This window comes from Pristis pectinata, chromosome 8, assembly GCF_009764475.1.
Source record: "Pristis pectinata isolate sPriPec2 chromosome 8, sPriPec2.1.pri, whole genome shotgun sequence".
NCBI classification, from domain to species: Eukaryota; Metazoa; Chordata; class Chondrichthyes; order Rhinopristiformes; family Pristidae; genus Pristis; species Pristis pectinata.
In genome coordinates this window covers 68,856,063-68,876,396 of record NC_067412.1, presented here as the reverse complement: position 1 = coordinate 68,876,396, position 20,334 = coordinate 68,856,063, and the positions used below count along the sequence as shown (strand labels likewise).

The 20,334-nt window shown below is 37.1% G+C and overlaps 1 protein-coding gene across 1 annotated transcript in view; it reads left to right on the top strand.

Moving 5' to 3' along the window:
* The window catches only part of klf5l (Kruppel-like factor 5 like), a 54,716-nt gene that overhangs the window by 19,356 nt on the left and 15,026 nt on the right, over positions 1–20,334 (top strand). The window contains exons 3-4 of the mRNA XM_052022266.1: positions 916–1,789; positions 6,106–6,165. Of these exons, the coding sequence (XP_051878226.1) occupies positions 916–1,789; positions 6,106–6,165 (934 nt within the window). The remainder of the gene's footprint in view (positions 1–915; positions 1,790–6,105; positions 6,166–20,334) is intronic.

Below are 20,334 nucleotides of genomic sequence, written 5' to 3'. Positions count from 1 at the left end.
TAAATGCAATCCAAATTTAATATGTAGAATTAGATAACTATACTGCCACTTAATTATGAAAATACATGTAGCCATTACACAATTGTTTTTCATGATATCATGCAGCAGCATATGGAACACTGCCTCTTGCACTACTTTCTTTGTACCATCAGTCTCAACCGAGAAACCGGAACATAAAGATTAATGTAGAATTGTCTAAAGTTGTTTGTATTGAGAAATAAATGTATTGTTCAATGGTGATAACTGTGCTGAAAATTTACTGCATGGGAAATTTTCAGCTTGTATCTTGCTGTTTATGCCCTCAGTGCTCCTCTGATTGAACTTGTGATATTGCAGCACTAAGGAGAGACTGTTAACAGAATAAAATGCCAATTTCATCAAACTACCTGTTGCAGTGCTGCTGGAGGCTTGGTGGCAAGCTATTTTTCTTCAGTTTGGGATAATACTGCCACAGAGTACTTTACACTGTTCAAGGGAAAAAATCTTCTCAAGCATCTAGAGGGGAATTTTCAACAAAAGTACAGAACAGCACTGAGAGATCACTTTAATGATTAATATTTTAATTATTAGGAAAGTTCCTATCTTACCTTCTCTGCCTCTTCGCTGTAGTTGATATATTGAATAATGTATTCTGTAAGCTCACAAGGAATGACCAGCTCTCTCACTGGAAAACCTCAGTGGTATATATTGTTTAAAGTGCCATTAAAAGGGAATAATTAATGATTTCTTCTTTGGAACAAATTTTAAACTCTGAAGATTTTCAGCATTGAGACCTGTTTAATATTAAAGTGAAAATCACAGATAAAAAATAAATTTGAGCTATGACACCACAGAATTAGAAAGTTTAGCACAATTGGTATCCTCATTTGTTTGTCAATGTACTCAAAATAAATAACTATATTCATTTTTTTAAAGGTAAAGTCAGAAATGGACAAGTATCTGGCCCCGCTAATTCCACCAGCTCCAACAATTTTGGACCAGAAGAAGTACCGAAGAGAGAGTGCCTCAGTAGTAGATGAGTTTTTTGAGGAACAGATTACATCACCATACAGCCTGAATATCAACCTGATTCTGCCTGATATCACACACCTGAGAACAGGCCTTTACAGATCTACAAAACCAGCCCTCCCACAAGTAAAGACAGAGCAAGTCACTAACTTTACCCAGTCATGCACGTCCACCACGACGAATGCCCTACCTGAATTCACCAGTGTGTTCAGTGTGCCACAGTCAGTTCCTGTGAATAATATCTTCATCAAGCAAGAAGCCCCTTCCCCAGAACTACAGCTCCCTGTCAGTTCACATCAACCCCAGATGTACCAAATGCCAATGAACACAGATGTTGTCAATATGCCTTTGAGCTCTACCCAGTCACTTGGCAACACTACAGTTATTCATAGTCGTAACAGTGTTACCATGTCAACAGGCATGGGGAGACCAAACAATATGTGTTCCCAGTCTTCAATTAAACATTTTCAACCTGTTGTATCCACACCAAATGGCTATGTTGTGCCAGCCCAATTTTATCAGCAGCAGACTTCATACTTGCCACCCTCGCCACCAAATTCCCAACCTGGCAGCCCAGAAAACCAGCCTGATCTTATCAATACACTCTCACCACCTCCATCATATGCTGCATCAGTGGCATCAAAGATAGTTCATCATTCACAGATTCATAATCTTCCAAACACTTTGCAGACCTGTCAACCTAACTTCCAGCCTACAAAATATAGTCGACGTAACAACCCTGAGTTGGAGAAACGACGCATTCATCACTGTGATTTTCCAGGTGCTTGTCAATATTAGAGCTTCTTTTGGTATAATGTATAGGAGGATGGGTATTATGATTTTAAATTTATTGCCATTTCACTTGTTTTCTCTGTTTCCTCCTTGATTGAAGGCATTAATTCAAGCTAAGCTGTATTCTGTATCTTGCCCAAGTGTCCATTCTTCATATATAAACCTATCAATAAGGTTTGGAATAGACCATTGCACCCTTTTAATCTGTTCTGCCATTTAACAAGATTCTGGCTGATCTGTCACCTAACTCCACTTAACGCTTTTGCCACATATCCCCAACATCTTTTTTTCATGTAAACTGTTTTCTAACTTCACTCTTGAAAGCCTTGGCCATAATTTTTAGACTTTTCCCCTCGGTCATAGCCTCCAAAACCAGCAGAAGTGGCCTTTCTACAAGTATCTTATCATTTGCATTCGTGGTTTGAAAACATCACTCATATCATCTTTTAGTCTTCTAAATTCCAAGAAATACAACCCTAATCTCCTCATAATTTAAGCTTTGGAATCCAGATGCCATTCTAGTATATCTATTTTACATTCATTCCAGGTTTGATATATCCTTCCTAAATTGTGATGGTCGGAAACTGTATATAGGACTCCAGATATGACCTGACTAGGGCTTTACATAACTTTAGCATAACATCACATTTGCCAATATTACATTCCAGTAGCTATTACTTTGCCCCTTCTATTAATTGTTTTTTTTTGTAATTTTATGCTCCCATTTTAACTGTGTTCATCACCAAAACTGGTCATTCAGTATAACATCCCATAAGTCATTAATAAATGTAGTAAGTACCTGAGGCCCCAATACAAGTCCTTGTTGGATACCACCAATCACAATCTGCCAGTTAGACAATCTGCTCTCATTCTCTTTTCCCTTGTCTGTCAGTTTCCTCATTATATTAATAACTTACTTTTAATTCCATGAGCTTCAACTTTAGTTAACACTGAAAACCTTTAAAAGTTGCTTTCATATAAATAAATCCCACAGCATGTTTTTGTCATCTTTTAAAGATTCTGGCAATTTCCTGATTTGCATTAGAAAATTATTGTTACCAGTTTTCGAGGAGATGACCTTCCTATTGCCCTCTTTTTCCTAATATAATTATAAAGTAATTGTGTTTGTTTTGATATCCTTTGTGAGTTATTTTTCAAGCTTATTTTGTATCTCTCATTATCTGTTTTGTCACCTTGTTGTTATTTGTTTCAGCCTGAGTTGCCAGGACGTGTGCTAATTTTTGCATTTCTGTACTTAGTTTACATTGCCCCTTAACTCTTTAGCTACAATGGCTATTTTTAGCAAGTAGAGCTCTTGCACCTTCGAGATATAAACTTTTTTTTAATACATACATACGTATTTCTTCTTTAAGCAGTGTTGTTGTCCAAAGGTTTCTTTATACTGGAATCCAGATACATGGCCTGCTCTGTCATATCCTTATCCATATTACAAATATCAAATGTAATCACAGATTCATTTTAGTTTTAGGGCTATTTAACCATGGAAGTAACCACAAAATGCAATCCATAGCATTAAACAAAATTAAACCTTAAAACACTAACAACAAACAACTATTTTCCAACCACCCAAGATACCAATCAATAAACTAAATACTTATAAAGTCACTATCACCATTGCACTGTGTTGACCACAGTGCCACATTTTGAGATATCCCCTCTAATTGGTTACTGCTCACTCCTCTCTGCTCTCATTGATTCATTCTCCTTTTTCAATTCTCTCACATCTATTCACGGTCTACTCACACTGTTTCCCATCAGGTTCATTCTTTCCCATTGTCATTTGTCAATACTCTATTGTAGAAAAGCATATGATGCACACTAAACTAATTGTCAATTATACTTGTCAGGAGAGAATTGTAGGTTAGGAGTTTGATACGATTTTTTAATTGCTTTTCCAGCAACCTATGTACATGGAGGTCAATTTCAGTAGCCTTTACACTGAAGTCATGTAACTGAATTTTCTTGAGGTGCATTGAGTTTACATTGTCAAGGGCTTTAATCATGAGCCAGCTTGTGGCAGGTTTTATGGTGATAGTTGTGACTTTGCAAGTGACCAGAGTTTATCTGCTTATCAAGGCACATAGTCAGGAATTCTGTTTTGAAACAATTTAATGAACCATTCTGAAGTACTTAGTTATATTGTTATTTTGTTATTTTGTTTCGCAAGTCTTGGGCACACAAGAACACAAGAAGATAGGAGCAGAAGTAGGCCACTTAGCAGTTCAAGCTTGCCTCACCATTCAATATGATCATGGCTGATCTGCCCAACCTTCAACTCTTCCCATCTCCCAGATCCCCGTAGCCCTCAATACCCTAATGTTTCAAAAATGTACTTAGCTCCACTTTAAATATTTCTAATGACCTATCCTCCACAACTCTGTGGGGCAGAGAATTCCAGAGATACACCATCATCTGTGAGAAGAAATTTCTATATACCTTTGTTTTAAATGACCAGCCTTTTATCTTGAAACAATGTCCCCTCACTCGAGGTTCTCCCACCAGTGAAAATATTTCAACATCTATTTTGTCATGCCCCTTTAGGATCTTATATGTTTCAATAAGATCACCCTTCATTCTTCTAAGAATACAGACCCAACCTGTTTAGCCTCTCTTGACAGGGAAATTCTCTCTTCCCATAGACATAAGAGCAGAATTAGGCCACTCGGCCCATTGAGTCTGCTTTGCCATTCAATCATGGCTGATTTATTTTTCCTCTCAGCCCCACTCTCCTACATTCTCCCCATAACCTTTGACACCTATAAGACATAGGAGCAGAATTAGGCCATTTGGCCCATTGTGTCTGCTCTGCCATTCGATCATGGCTGATTTATTTTTCCCTCTCAAACCATTCTCCTGCCTTCTCCCTGTAATCTTTGATGTCCAGAATTAGCCTGATGAATCTCTTGTCTATCTCTAGTACTACTATAACCTTTCTTTGGTAAGGGGATCAAAACTGTGCATGGTACTCCTGGTGTGGCTTCACCGTCGTCGTAACAAAATTTATCTATTTCTAAATTCCAACCCTTTTACAATAAAGCCCAATATGCCATTTGCTCTCTTAACTACTTGCTGCAACTGCCTGCTAACTTTTTGTGATTCATGAGCAGAAACACCCAGATCCCCTTTATACCTCACATCATTTGCAGTCTTTTCCTTTTAACATAATTATCAGCCTTTTGATTCCTCTTACTGAAGTGCATGGCTTCTTACTTTCCCACAATAAACTCCATTTGCCAAATTTTCACCCACCCACTCAATCTATCTATATCTAATTGCAGAGTCACAATGCCCTCATCATAACTTGTCCTTCCACCTATTTTTGTGGACAGTTACATCGCTATGTCATTCTGCAACAGTAAAAAATGTTGACACATTGCAAACATGTTATTTGTCATAAAAAGCCAATTATGTCAGTCGCTAATTGCCTCGCAGTGTTTGGAGGATCAGGTTCCTCACAGAGGAAACATTGTTATAGTGGAAAAAGTATATAACAGTCTGAGGTGAATCTTTAAATGGGGTTTATGTACTTGCCAGTTGTGACTTTGGTAGAAGAGCTATAGAAACTCCAGAAAAATGGCATCAACATTAGTTCTGAGGCTTTCACAGTTCGTATACTGAAGTCACCAGCAAAGTCTTGGCAGAGATTCACCTTCTGTATTTTTTTTGCAATAAACATATGTTGTGTTTGGCGAGGAAGTTGGATAAGTTAGGAAGCTTTTAGTTCTCGAACAGTTTGTTAAAGCAGGTATAATCTTTCTCGCAGCATATTGTCACAGGGGTATTTTTGTTTGGAATATGCTTGTGATATTTAACTGCCAACCTAATCTGCCCTCTTAAGTCCATTGTTCCACATGGTAAATCTAGGTATCTGTAATAATTTGTAAACATTTATCAGAGAGTACTTGGAATTACTTATCAGTTTTATGGTGCTCCATGACTCACAACATTTTTAAAAAATTGTTTTAAATTGGCAAGCAAATATAACCACAATAGTATGTATATATCAAGGCACTTTCTGATTGAAGCAAGAAGTACTGGCCCACCCAGATCTTCAGTATTGACCCCACAAACTTTTAATGATCTTAATGGCACTACCTCAGGCCCGTGAAGTGACTGTTTCAAGCAACTCAAAGTCTTAATTCTCAGCACCTCTGTGCTTTTGAGGTTACTCGTCCAACTCAGAAATTAGTAAATTTAGCAGATTTTTTCAGCATCCAGAAGGGAATCTAAAATGATTAAAATCGCATTCAAAATAAAGTGTCATATTTATATTTTGTTTTGCAGGCTGCGCTAAAGTTTACACCAAGAGTTCTCATTTGAAAGCCCATCAAAGGACCCACACAGGTATTCTGTTTTGCTTGGCTATCATATAGCAGTGTCCACAATTAACGCATTTATTCCAGCGAAATGAATGTGCAGTTGATGCAATAAATCACATTGAGCCACTCAATGTTTAAGAATGTGATTGCTGAAAGATTTCTCCTTGCTATTTCTACAGAAGTGAAAATCAACACTTTAATCGTTAGGCACTTTAGTACTCCAGTATTTTTTATTTAATACTTACATGTGAACAGCAGTAATAAATAAGAGTATGAAATATTTACTGTAAATATTTAACATGTTATAGCATGCTGTAGCAGAGTTTGGCATAAATTTGATGGCCTGTTCGTCTGCAGTAAACTTTAGTTCTTTAATCCAGAATGCATCTTTTTAACTCTTTTTGGCTGCCAGTTTGCTGCATGATCAAAAATAAGGTAACAAGCACTCAATTCTAATTTGTCTGTTTCTCTGAAACTGAGATTATCTCAGATACACAGCGTGAACAAAACACTGGATATCTAATTTAGCTGAATTTAGATCTATCTTATATTCTGTCTTTTTCAGTCATGGTATAATTCTGCACAATGGCTCTTGGTCATTCTCTTAGACTTTTAAGAAAATGTTCTGATTAAGCTGTTACTTGCTGGCCACAGTAGAGAAGTGTGCCTCCTGTTTGAGCATTGATTCAACACAAAAAAGCAGCCATCATATCAGAAAACAAAATAAATATTCTATGAAAACAGATTCTAAAACGGACCTTGGAAATGGAACTGAAACTGACCTCTGATCCTGTCACATGGTTGTTGTAAACACGGAATTAAATATTATATGTTGAACAAAATCCAAATCCATTTGTGTTATCAGCCAGGAACTAAGATTCATCACTTAACACAATTAGACTTTGGAAGTACAATTCACCCTCTTACTAAAAGACCTCCATTCACTATTTGTAGTATACTTGAAACATGTTCTTTGTACTTCTGTTTAGAATTCCACCTTGATTAGTAAGCAAGAAATAAAATGGCCATTTTTTTTTGGTTTGTTTCATGTGCTGCATTGTTCATTTAGAAAATTAGCATTTTTTTTGAAGAATGCAGAGAATTCTCAAAGAATTGCCCCAAATGAATTAAAGTGTGTGGTACCAGTTTAGAAGATCAGATCAACTAATACTACTTTATTAAACCTCAGAGTTGTAATTTAAACATAGCTGATGAAGCAACATACATTAACATTTAATATTACATTACATATGTTTTATTCAAATATAGCTCTGGTTTTCATTGCTTATTATCATTAGTACCTGATACTGTATATAATTCTTTGCCTAGTAGATTATCAACATTCACCAATAGGAAATTACCTACTAAGTTACAAGCACTTAACTTATTTGTCTGAAATTTTTCACTCTGCTATTTTAACAGAGGCATTAACCCATTTATTTTAATCTTGCCTTTGTTTCCCACTGCAGACCTTTTCGAACTATATTGTAACAATCCTTTAGTGTTACATGTTTTTAGAAACCAAGGAGAACTGTCTGTGGCTCAGCAGATTTTCTAAACAAATGGCATTTGGCTGGTGGATCCAGATATCATATTGCTTAAAACAGATTGAATGAACTACTTAGCTATGTAATTCTAAATTCTGGACAAGTTCTCTTGTTCCTTCTAATCTCTAAATTATTTGTCCTTTTGCATTTTTCCTTTTCTTTGTATCTTTGACTTTTTTCCTGGATTTAACTCTTAGTCTCCCTCAGACTTTCCTTCCTCTTGAATGTTTTTAAAGATCCAAGCCTAACATTTCCTAATACCCCATCTGATTTATCTAAAATCTTTTTTTTTTCTATTCTGTTCAGTTTTGCTGATGTCCAGGATTATTTGACTTGTCACTTTACCTGAATTCTCTAACTGTAAAAATAGCTGAGGGAGTGTGTAATGAAATGCCAAGGAAATGGGTGTCAGAAGATAAACTTACTACCCATACCCCTATCAATAGTACAGTAAACATAAGGATATCCAGTACTGCAAAATAGAAATTGTTTTACTGTGCTTATTTAAAATTGGGTCAATAGCCTTTCAACGGTCAAGGCAAAAGACATTCTCCTCATTGTTATACAAGCCAAAAGCTAGTTCCGGCTGTGCCAAAAGATTATTCATAAAGCATATTTGTAACTTCACATTGTTGTACAGAAGTGTTTTCATTAGCATTAAAGCATGACACATAATCCTTTGATTGCATCTGCCCTCAAAGTCTTCACATGTCCTAGCTTGCCTGTCCTATGCTAGATAAACAAGGCCACCCACATACACAGCATTCAAATTCTAACAAGCATGACAGACAGAAGAAGATCTCAGAAAAAGCTTGTTAAACTCAATTTCATTGTCAAAAAATAAAATCAAAACATACAATTACAATGGGGCTTCAAAATAAATTTAACATAAATATAGATATTTGGTTGAAAACAATTGGCTTAATAAAACACATCAAAATACTAAATAAAATTTCTTAAGAAATGAGTGCATAATGGAGACCACTGTATTATGGAAAACTAGAAATTTCATTTGCTAGGTACACGGAGAAGAGTAATGTGGTAAAAATTTAGAAACAGCTCTGTATGGATATGCAAACAGAAATGTGAAAAGAACATGTTAAGTGCGCATGGGCCTGATACTTCTCTCATGCAGTACAATGTATGTCTTCATACTTGCCACAACAATGTTAGGGACATGGGATGTAAGCTCATGTGAAGCTTATTGTACTTGCTGTCTTCAGTCTGAAATTTACTATTGTGCTTCTGCATGTGTAATGTACCAATGCTTGGAAGAGCGGGATATTTGCAGCAGCTTTCAACAATGTGCAATGCATGCCTCAGTGTCTTTCTTTTTCAATCTTTTTATTAATTTTCAAATTAATACAGATTAATACATATAACATCAGTGATTATACATGTAAGAGATCGAGAGGATAATCATGACATATATAATCATAAAGAAAAAAATATATATTCTAGGCCCCATGGTCTCTTAGTAAGTAAATAAATTACAAAAACAAATCAAAAAGGGAAAGAAAAAGATTTATTGTATAAAAAAAGACCCCCAAATTGAAAAAAAATTGTAAGTAATAAAACGAAACAAACTAAAAAAAAATTTCAAAAGAGAAAAACTGGACTGATATTTCTTGATGAACAAAGAGCATTATTATGTCGTCAACTCCACTCCTCTAAGTTCAAAGATTATTGAAAAGGGATCTATATCATCTGAAAATATTGATGAATGGACTCCAAACTTCCTCAAATTTAAGCGAAGATCAAAAGTGCCACTCCTAATTTTTTCTAAGTTTAAACATGATATAGTTTGAGAAAACCATTGAAGAGTAGTGGGAGGTATTGGATCCTTTCCATTTAAACAAAATGGATCGCTTCACCATTAATGTAACAAGGCAATCATACGACAAGCAGCATCAGATAAGTGGCCAGATTCCATCATTGGCAGCCCAAAAAATTGCAGTGATTGGGTGAGGTTTGTAAATCAATATTCAATACAGTTGAAATAATGTTAAAAATGTCTTTCAATTTTTTCCAAAAGAGGGCAGGACCAAAACATATTGTCAGGGAAGCCACCTTCGACTTACATCTGTCACATATAGGATTTATATGGTGATGAAAACGGGCTAGCTTATCCTTAGACATATGGGGTCCTGTGAGCCACCTTAAATTGTATCAAAGAGTGTCTGGCACACATTGAAGATGTATTAACTAATTGAAGAATTTTCTTCCATGTCTCTGTGGATAAAAGTATCTGGAGTTTCTCTTGCCCATTCATTCTTGATTTTATCAAGCGTCTCTGGATGTATTTTCATAATTAGATCATAAATTATTGCCATCAAGCCCTTCTGATAGGGATTAAAACCTAAATTTTTTCCGTAATTTCAATTTTATATGGAGTCGGAAAAGAAGGCATGTAACTTTTAAAAATTTCTAATCTGTAAGTATCGAAAAAAGTGTGATCTAGGCAAATTGTATTTATTAGACAACTGTTCAAAAAGTACTTCTCACAGTGTCCCTTGATCTCCCATGCCCCAAACCAACCCTTACTCTCCTGAGTTCCAACCCTCAACCACCTCCCACTGAAACCATATACCTTTCCCATCAGAATCCCTATGCCATGACCAAACTCCCATCCCATGACTTGCACCCTAGCTGTTTTCCTTTGTGGACACCACAGTTAGTGGTACACTCTAGGAAAGGCCTTTGTACGTAGTAAGCATGGACGGTCTGTTCTATTGCTTTTACGCCTTGGGCCTTATGAGCAGTAGGATATATCACAGCAACAGATCCTCACACATAACATACATTGACTACCAGGGACCGCACGGTTAATGTACCTTTCCTGGAGCAAGAGAATTTCTAGAATCATGGACTTTGCCAATCCTTTCTTGTGATATTCCTAGCCAATTCACTTTGCTGCAATTGCAGTCTTGCATATTATATCCAGTTGCAGGGATTACAGTTGAAATCAAACTGTTATTGATCTCCAATAATTGTCAGCTGAGCAAATTTTCCTAAATTCAAGAACTTCAAAACATTCATTCATTTATGTAACTTCATGTTGTTAATAAAAATATGGAGTCCATGGTAAAGAATATGATTGGGCTGTATTGGACTTGCGATGTGTACAAACTCATGCCAGATTGACCTGGTAGAGGTTAAGCATATTTTGTAATCTTGCCTCTAAGATCATAAGTGGAACATCCAGTCAGCAATACTGCTCTGTTTATCACATTGCCCAGTATCCATATGATGCCATTCTGGGAGTCGCTGGCACCAGCTGAAGCTAACTGTTTGGTGATTACAGAATGACTGCACCTTTTAAAGTGTTGTTTCTGCCCAAAGGACTCAGAAGAAGCTTCAATAGTCCATCCTAAAAGTAAAAGCTGACGATCATGCTCATGATAAAAACATGGGAAATATAAGCAGAGGTAGGCCATTCTGCCTCTCATTAATATTTATCCATTTTGTAAGATCATGGCTGATCTTTTTCCATATCCCTTGGTTTCCTTAATGTCTAAATATCAATGGATCTCTTTTTTGAATATACTCAGAAACTGAGCCTCCACAGCTCCTTAGCCAGAGAAGTCCAAAGATTCACTGCTCTCAGGGTTGAAGAAATTTTCGCTTGCAGCAAACTTTGAATCAGCAGCAAATTTGGATTTATGGCACATGATGCCCTTATCAAAATCTTTGATGTAGATTGTGAACAGCTGAAGCTGTTGACTAATCCCTGTGATACCCACTGGTCACAGCCTCTGTACTTAAATGTCCTCCTTATTCCAACTCTTACTTTTCTGTATGTTAACCAATCCTAAATTCTCACCAATCTCCCCAATATTGTTCACTAAGTTTGCTCAATAGTCTTTTGTTTGGCACCTTATTGAAGTCCTTCTTACAGTACAAATACACCACATCAACTGGTTAGGCTATTTTCTATTCTGCTAGTTATGACCTCAATAAACAGGTTTGTCAAACATGATTTCTCATTCATAAATCTATGTTGATGCTATTAAGTCCCATTATTATTTTCTAAGTGTCATTTTACCAATTCTTTAACAATAGTGTCCAGCATTTTCCATACTTATGATGTGAGTATAACTGGTCTATAGTTCCCTGATTTCTTTCTTCCTTTATTTCATAAATGGTGGGGTTAAACTCTTACCTTCCAATCTGTGGGATCATTCTAAAATAAAGCATTCACTGTCGCTAGAGGCACACTTTTTCAAAACCCTAGGATTAAGATCAGCAGGTTCTTGGGGACTCAACACCTTTTAATCCCATTAATTTATTCAATACTAATTCTTTAACTAATCCTTAGGGCATTGGTATGCCTGCCTGAAACCCCTTGTAAAAGGTAGGCAAACACCTTCCCCACTTTGCACAGAGTTCTATATGAAGCCCAGATCCCATCCTCTCTGGCATGAATGTGGTGGCTAGATCCACCCCACAAGCAGCATCTGGTGGTAGAGGTCTCAGCTTCCATTAAAGTACAGAAGTCATGTGGGAGCGTACATGTTCTAGTGAGGCACTCTGATTTTTAGCATGGAAACTTAGCTTTCTACCATCCAATTTCGATGTTCAAATGGGATTTGAGAATGTTTCTACATTGTAATCTCCAACAGATTAGCAGGATTGGGATTCATTAACCAGAGGAGTATTCATGGAGCATTGGCATTAATAATCTCACACTGCTGCCTTGCTAATATCCTTACAATTGTTTGATTGATCCACAACATTATCACTCACAACATGATGGTGCAAGTCTGAACCTGATCACCAAGGCCAAGAGCTGCTTAGGACTGACATCTGTGGTTTCTTTTAGTGCAAATGAGGAGCATTTCATGAATTTGGCTGCAACCATTATGGGAATACTGTTCAGGAACAAAAGTCATTAGGCTCATTATTGATATTTTTTGATATATTTTGTGAGTCGGTGTATTATGATTGTCCCGAGTTGTCATTGAGAAGGGTGTGATGAGCTGCTCTCTTGTGCTTGTGGTAAAAGGTACAAGATTTTATGGATTCTGACCAGATAACATGGAATAAAAACATAGATACTTTTCTAAGTCAGGAAGATGTGTTCCAGAGACAAAATTGGTGCAGATGTTGATGTGCCCATGTAATTCTTGTCATTTTCCTATTGGTACAGGCCACGGGTTTTCAGTTGCCATAGAAGCCTTGCTGTGTATTACCAGTGCCAGGTAGAATGAATGTTCAGGGTGCTTCATGAGGATGGCAATTAAGGAGATTACTTTTTTGCTGGATGATATCAAGCTTCTTCATTGACGTTAGGGTTGCACGTATAATGGATTTTATAGCACCCTATTCAGTTTGCCCAATAACACATCATGTTAAAGGTGTGTACTTGTGAATTGCAAGTGAAATTCCAAGCAAACTGTCACCTGTTGTGTCTAAAGAAACAGCAGTCTTGCAGCTCCTTATAATGAACCATCTCTCTTCAGATTGCTTATTGTGTGTCACACTAATTGCAGACTAGTAGCCACCAATCAAATTGGAAAAGCAAAACCAGAAACTAACCATGATATTTTCCTGCCAGCTGTCGCATCAATCTATGCAGCCAATCAAGTGGTATTAAAAAGACAGTAATAATGAATAAACTCGCCCACCTGGTCAATTTGCTTTCCTTGTACCTTGACCATGAATGCACTACAACCATTTCAGATATTATTTGTTTGGTCTCAGGGTATAAACATTGTCTGCAAAGCAATATTTATTTCTCATCGCTAGTAGCCCTAAGTTGAAATGGTGGTGGCGATGAGCCTTTTTGAAGCACATCAGTCCATCTGGGGAAGCTAATCCCACAGTTTTGTTAACCAGAGAGTTCCAGGATTTTTAACCATCAATGACCATTGCACTTTAAACATTAGCAGTGGAATTTAGACAAGTGCGGCATTTTAGTCAGGCTGACATATTAATTCTTTTACCATCACCCTTCAGTTCAAATAACTGTTATGCAGGACAAAAGAAGTAACTGCCTTGACTCTATTTATGGCATCGCAAAACTGCCTTGGCTTTGCAGTACTGATAAAAGTTGGGATGCATTGTGGCATACAGGTAAAGCAATGCTGTATTACCTGCATCTGATTTAAATGAATGACCAGTTTCAGGTTCCAATTTCAGTCCTGGAGTAATAATCAAGTCCCCTTTAGTCTGATGCCAGTATCTCATACCATGTAAGACAAGCTGGCAGGCCTCACAGCAAAAGGACCAGCAGGTTTATTTTAATTAAAGTAGTAAATACCGCCTGACAATCAGACCAGAACTCACTTCTTCAGAGTGCTGTTGAAATTTGTTTCAGAAACCTGCTAAACCAGATTTCAATTTGCTTCATTCTTGTTATTTCAGCCAATGCTGCAGTGTCAGTGAACTGTTGACACTAAGGTTACAGAAGCGGTTGTGCTTTGTGGAAACCCCAACTCACCTGGGAATAGAGGCACTGATTACCTCACATTTTATTCTGTTTTTACCTGCCTCAGTGTGCTATGTTCTTCTTGAACATAGTCAAAACAGAAATGTTGGTTGAAAAATTGATCTCAAGCAATAGGCAATCTAATGAATGGTACATTGGGTAGAAATTACTTTCACAGTGTCTCATATTCCACTCTGATAATCTCTCATAAATAAGTGGCAAACTAAGAAAATAGCATTGCTGCAAACCTGGAGAAACAGCTTAACTTTGTATTTGTAGTGGGGAGTGAGTAGTTGAAGGGAAAGCAAATCCCTCTTTGGAAACTTTAGATGTGCACGATTTCCATTGGTCATACAGTGCTTCTGTTTGTTGTAAAACATAGTGAAATGAGAGATCTTAATGGGAAGAATTTCTGCACAGTTAACCCTGAATACAAACTTTGAGAACAAGACTTACAGACATGTGTTTATACCTTTGGAATTAGGAAGTTACCTCTCATATAACAGCTCACAGATAAATGAAGATAAAACAGAAACAGCGTATGTTGAAAGCATGCAAAAGGTCAGTCAGCATCTGTGGTGAAAGCAGGTGCACTTTTATTTCTTTCCTACAGAAATGAAAAATAAAAGGTAGAGAAAACCGAGGGACAACATGTATATTGAAGAGTCTGAAGAGAAGTGTGTAATTTCTCGTCTAGATTGTCCAATAAGCAGAAGCAGTAAGAACTTAAAAAAGAAGACAAAGGTTTAGTTGGTGAAACCCTCAACTTTTGTGGGGGTGTACAATGGGCACTTTATGTACACTGCCCAGTTTGCTTTCCATTGAAAAGAAAAAAAAATGCAATAAACTCCATCAGCATCCAATTCACAATTAGTTGTTGACTAGGACTGCAAAAAAATGCTTACATTAGCATTGAACAGAAGTTAAGATTTTAATTAGACATATAAAGGAAAATTAATGTGTTGACCTATCCTTTCTCTTTTCTGCTGCTGGCAGAATTGGTGATTTCAGTTTTAAATCAGTTGGAAGTTATTTTGATGAAATCATGAGAGCATCCATGTTAGTTTAAAACTGTTTTTAACCTGCAAAATTTGAGACTAATTGAGGTTACCAAGAATAAAATGTGCTTGGGGATGCTGAAACAATCATCTGTAGGTTTGATTTTGAAGTGATGTGCAGAGTGGGGTATATATTTCCTCTGCATACCATTTCTGCTGAAGGTGTACAGTACATTAGCTGACACACAACATAATGTTGCAAGATTTTTCAGGGACTGAGGGAGAGGAGACACAGGTTCTAAGATAAAGCACCGAGAATCCTGGTGGAGAAGGTCCAGAGGAGAAAGAACGCCTTTTATTACAGGGTAGTGTATGTGGATGAAAGGTTCTTGCCTTGTCCTGTCCCATTTTCTTATAATAAGAGATGCTGGCCTCCCTAGCTTCATCTCCCACTCCTTTTACATCCCCTTGCAAGGTCCCTATGACTAAGCACTCCCTTTCTCATAGAAAGTCTTCATTATGGGTGGAGAAGCATAGCCCTTGCTCTTTTTAGGTGAAGTCTTTGGAGAATTTTCAAGAAAACTAGTGAGAGAGCTTTCCATCAGCTTGCCAATAATACCAGGTTTCCAAAATGGCTTGGGATTCATGCTGAATAGTTTCAGGTGGAAGTTGAATTTTTCCCCATTAGATGTGTACATAAACAAGCTTATTATATGTCCAGCAATGAATATTGACTTAGATGTTCTCAAGTTACATGATTAGTCACTGTATTATCACATAGACATATGTGCCAGATGAGACACTGGTTCAATGCATGTGCAAATGCTAAAATTGAAAATATCTCTTTAAGTCAAAATATATTTAGTACATAATTTTTTTAATACTTAGTGAACTAGAAGACATATATTAGAGGACAAAATATTACGTTGGTCCTCTGGAGCTTGACTACGACCTTGGGTAGAATTTTGACTGTCATTATAATTGATCCATGTCCTGGAATTTTAAACTACGTGGGAGAATTGAGGAAATTTCCCAAGTATATTCATGCTATAACCTTAACAAGAAATGCATGAACAAACTTGGAAAATTTCCCAATTGCTACCTATGCTCAGAATTTGAATTCCGGGTGAAAGGATATTGCCACATTTCCTTTTTCTAACGATTGTCAATACACATGTAATCTTTGAAATGTAGAAATGAGGGATTAACAGAATTCTTGGCTCAGGAATTATTGTGGTTTTGAATAGTGAATTAATTCATTAGCTGAAGAACCATTAATTGTGCAGGTAACAATCAAAATTCCAAAGGTTTTTGTTTATGTCTTTGTATGGAGGGTGTACTGCTAGAGTTAACTATGATGATGAAACAAGAAACAAGAAGTTCTAATTAGTCCAAGGAATTCTCAAATGAATGGAGGTTGGTAATGGTTTTGTAAGCACCTAATGAAGCTTTAATGAAGTCTCCTGAAGTGAGCGAACAACTCTTAATCACATTGATGGAGCGTGACCCCAAGAGACAATAAAGGAATCTCTTTTTTTGCAATACTTTTCCCCTTAGATTGGACTGTGTACTTATCCCATTGTAGTTCAATCCAATAGAATCAACACAGGCAATAATGTTGAGTTCAAAGAGTTTCAGCTGCAATTACAAAATTATTTTGCTCTATAATCCTAGTATTACAAAGCTTTTATAGTGTTACTTCAAATGTTATCATTTTGTTAATGTTTGCTTCATTAGTACACAATTTGTTAGACACAACTTGTTCTGTCATGCAACTGTTTTAATGTCATTCTTTTAATGGCAGTGGAACCCTGACTGACTTGCTAATGCAAAGTTAGATTCCTAACTTCAGCTAGAGATTAAAAATAAAAATACTGTGATTAGGCAACTTCTTACAGAGTAAAGCATTGAATGCTAGAAGGGAAGGGAAAAGAGGAATCGGAGGAAAGAAAGGAACACTGACATTGGCCGTCACTGTGGCAAGAAACCACTCGTAGCATGGGTCTCCATTGGTGGATCATGTGGGTGGTCAGTGGTGGCCACATTCACTGATGGTCAGCTTGCCCCTCCCCTACGTGTTCCCTCAACTCTTTGACAACTTTTTATGCAACCTGTTATGTGGATGAGTCCTTTAAAGCCTTCTGACCTTTCTTCCTTGTGCACAAAAACTTGGCAATGGCAATGGATCTCTGCAGTTGGGAAATGTACAATCTCACTTTAGCACATCTTTATGATATAAATCACACCAAAGTTGTGTGAGATCTCTTAATGGCCATTTTTTGTGGGGGAAATAATTGCTTTAACACACCAAAAATGGATGAAGCACATTTTTTAAGCAATAGACTTTAAAAAGCCATGTTTGGCTTTTGAAATGTTTCTAAACGAGACTGTAGATATTACAAATTAAACTCGCCTTTTTCTTTACAGGTAATAATCAGAGGTAGTACTCCAAGGAAGAGTCAGGTTAAAATTTCATTCCAGATCTGTGGACACTCATTATTTATTTGATCATCCGATCCGATGTTTGCCCATCCCTTGCTTTCAGTTGCAGCAGTGTGCCAATGGCAATCCCTCACTAAATGCGCCACTTGGCAATCCTTCACTAAACCTGCCAAAACCCCAATGGAGCTTGGAAGCTTGGCAGAAAAAAAAGCCATGAGATGTCAGAAGAAATAATTTGCAATTATAGAGGGTTACCAGCTGGATAACCAGAGGTTCTAGCCCTGTGCGTTTGCACAGTGAGAATAAAGATGATCCATAATTATTTTTTGAACAGAGTATTCAGTTGAGGAGGAGAAGTGAATATTGCTTTGCATATAGCATGATTTAAACATTAAAATGATCAATTTGCACAATTCTTACAGGATTCTTTTAAAATTGGAACATGACTTATAAACTAAGGGGTTCTTTGTACCTGTGATAAAGATGGTAATTATGATGGTCACAACAGTGTGGTTTTGTTCTATCTTTATGTTAAAACTATTTAATCCAAAACAAGTCTAGGTTAGTTTTGTATTCATGGTTCAGAATATACTTTTCAACAAAAAACTACCCAGGCTGCTCCAAGGGTATGCTCTCATGGAGCTACTTTAATGGTGCACTATACAAAAGTCTGATTGAAATGGACGGCTGTGACTTAATAACTTTAAACAATGCAATAGAGATTATGGCCTAGAAATTGGATCATGTAGAATGATGTTTTTGTGTGCTGTGTGATCCAATTTCAATGAAAATTGAAATGTTAATGAAACTCGGGGACCTCATGCAAGTTTGCACAAATTCCGAGTTTTTTTTCATTCCAGGTCTTCTCTGCATTTGTTACTAATGCATGGGAGACACCAGAACCAGTAGTGCTCAACAACTCTGGGTCATTACACAGAAGCATTCTTTAACTATGCCCATGAAATTTGCTTCATTGTGATTTAAAGGGGTCTTCCTAAACCAGTCCCAAGTTGGCTGTAGGAACCTGATTCCAGTTACACCTTAAGCTGCTTAAACTGCACACATTTAATTAGAGGTGTTTTGCCTAGATCCCTTGTCACACCGCCAACCCTCAATCCCATCCGAATGACCACCAATGACATATCTAGTGATCTTACTCCGCAGCAAGTGATTGTACATCCATACCCAACCACCAAGGGTACCCCCTCCCAACTACTGATCTGACTCCTACCATCCTAGGCCACCCAATCTATGTCCTGAATCTTTTGTCTATCAGTCATTTCCATCCCCAACCTGGGTATCTCTCTTTCTCTCTCTCTCTTGCAATCCTCCAGACCCAGCCTGGCCCTGGATAGTGCCAGGCAGAGTGCATGGAGGAAAGGCTGGAGGTCTGTGCGGCCAGTTCAATGGCACAAAATGCACTGGGTCTTTACATTTCTAAATTTTCTGCCAATGGGCCTACAAATAAAACAGGTTGATTCCTGCAAACTGTCTGAATAACACAAATTTAAGAGGGACCAATCAAGTTCTAAGTGTATGTGTAAACCTTACAAAAATTCAACTGGACATAATTGATCTTCCCAAATGGTTTTATATAAGACTTGTCTGTTTGATTATAATTCAAAGTGTGGCCCATATACTGAAGAGCAGGTAGCATTCCAAATGCGTGTCTTCATCTTCTCTTAAGACATTGCGAAATTTTCAAACTGCATTATGAGTTTGAAATTTCCAAGGCAGATTTGAATTTCTGGTGTACCTTCCAATGAACCCCACTGATTTACCTAGAACAATGCAAAAACAGCAGGGTGCCAATGACCATTTGATCCTTCACGGAAAACATCCATTGCCCAAAACATAATGAAAAATATGCCGCAGATACGCTTTTGCTGAGGCCTGATTCAGGAAGACAGGCCTGAGCTGTGTAAGGGGTTGGGGTAAGAGACCAGCCCCTGATGTTGGGAGGACAGAGAGAGACAGTACTTGGCAGAATTGAGAGCAAGAGACTGGCAGTCATATTTTGTGTTATATTCACTTTTATGCCCTGTAAGTTACCTCCTGGAAGTAAATGAGTTAATTCAATAGCAATGCTGAAGAAACAAGAGCATTCTTGTTCAGTTTAATACCATGAAGTCAAGCTTTCTACTCCCTATAATTAAACAGTCACATCTCCACAGCAAGAATTTTATAGCCAGTAAAATCTCATTGAATTTAATAGGAGCTGCCCCTCCTGCTAATGCAGCAAAGTCACTGGTTAGAAATGAAAGGATGGGATGTCTATGACTTTATAAGGGGAATAACCAACCTGTGGCCCCAAGCCTTGGCAATCAGCCCTAAATACCAGCAACTCAGATCTGTTTATGCTTACAAATTAAGTACAATTTAATGGAAACAATGAGCTCTTGAGATTCTGTGGCACAGATCTGTCTCATCCATGAAGAAAAATATTTGGAGCCACTTGAAACCATTGAATCCCACTTAAATATTTCAGCAATCATAAAGATCTTGAAATTACAGTCCTATAAATCTTAATTGTTTGCATAATTACTATAACTGGGAGGGTACGATTAATCATGATTTGAGTAGAACTTTCATTAGTAGGGATATATATTTTGACCACATTTTACATTTATATTTAAGTTGTATGACTGCTCTGCTACAGTTCTAAAATAGCAACACATTTTACACTGGTAATCATATAACTCAAGTCGGAAAGTTGGATAAAGCAGGAAGTTTTAAAGAAAATTGTGAAATAATTGATTGATGAATTGATAAGGAAA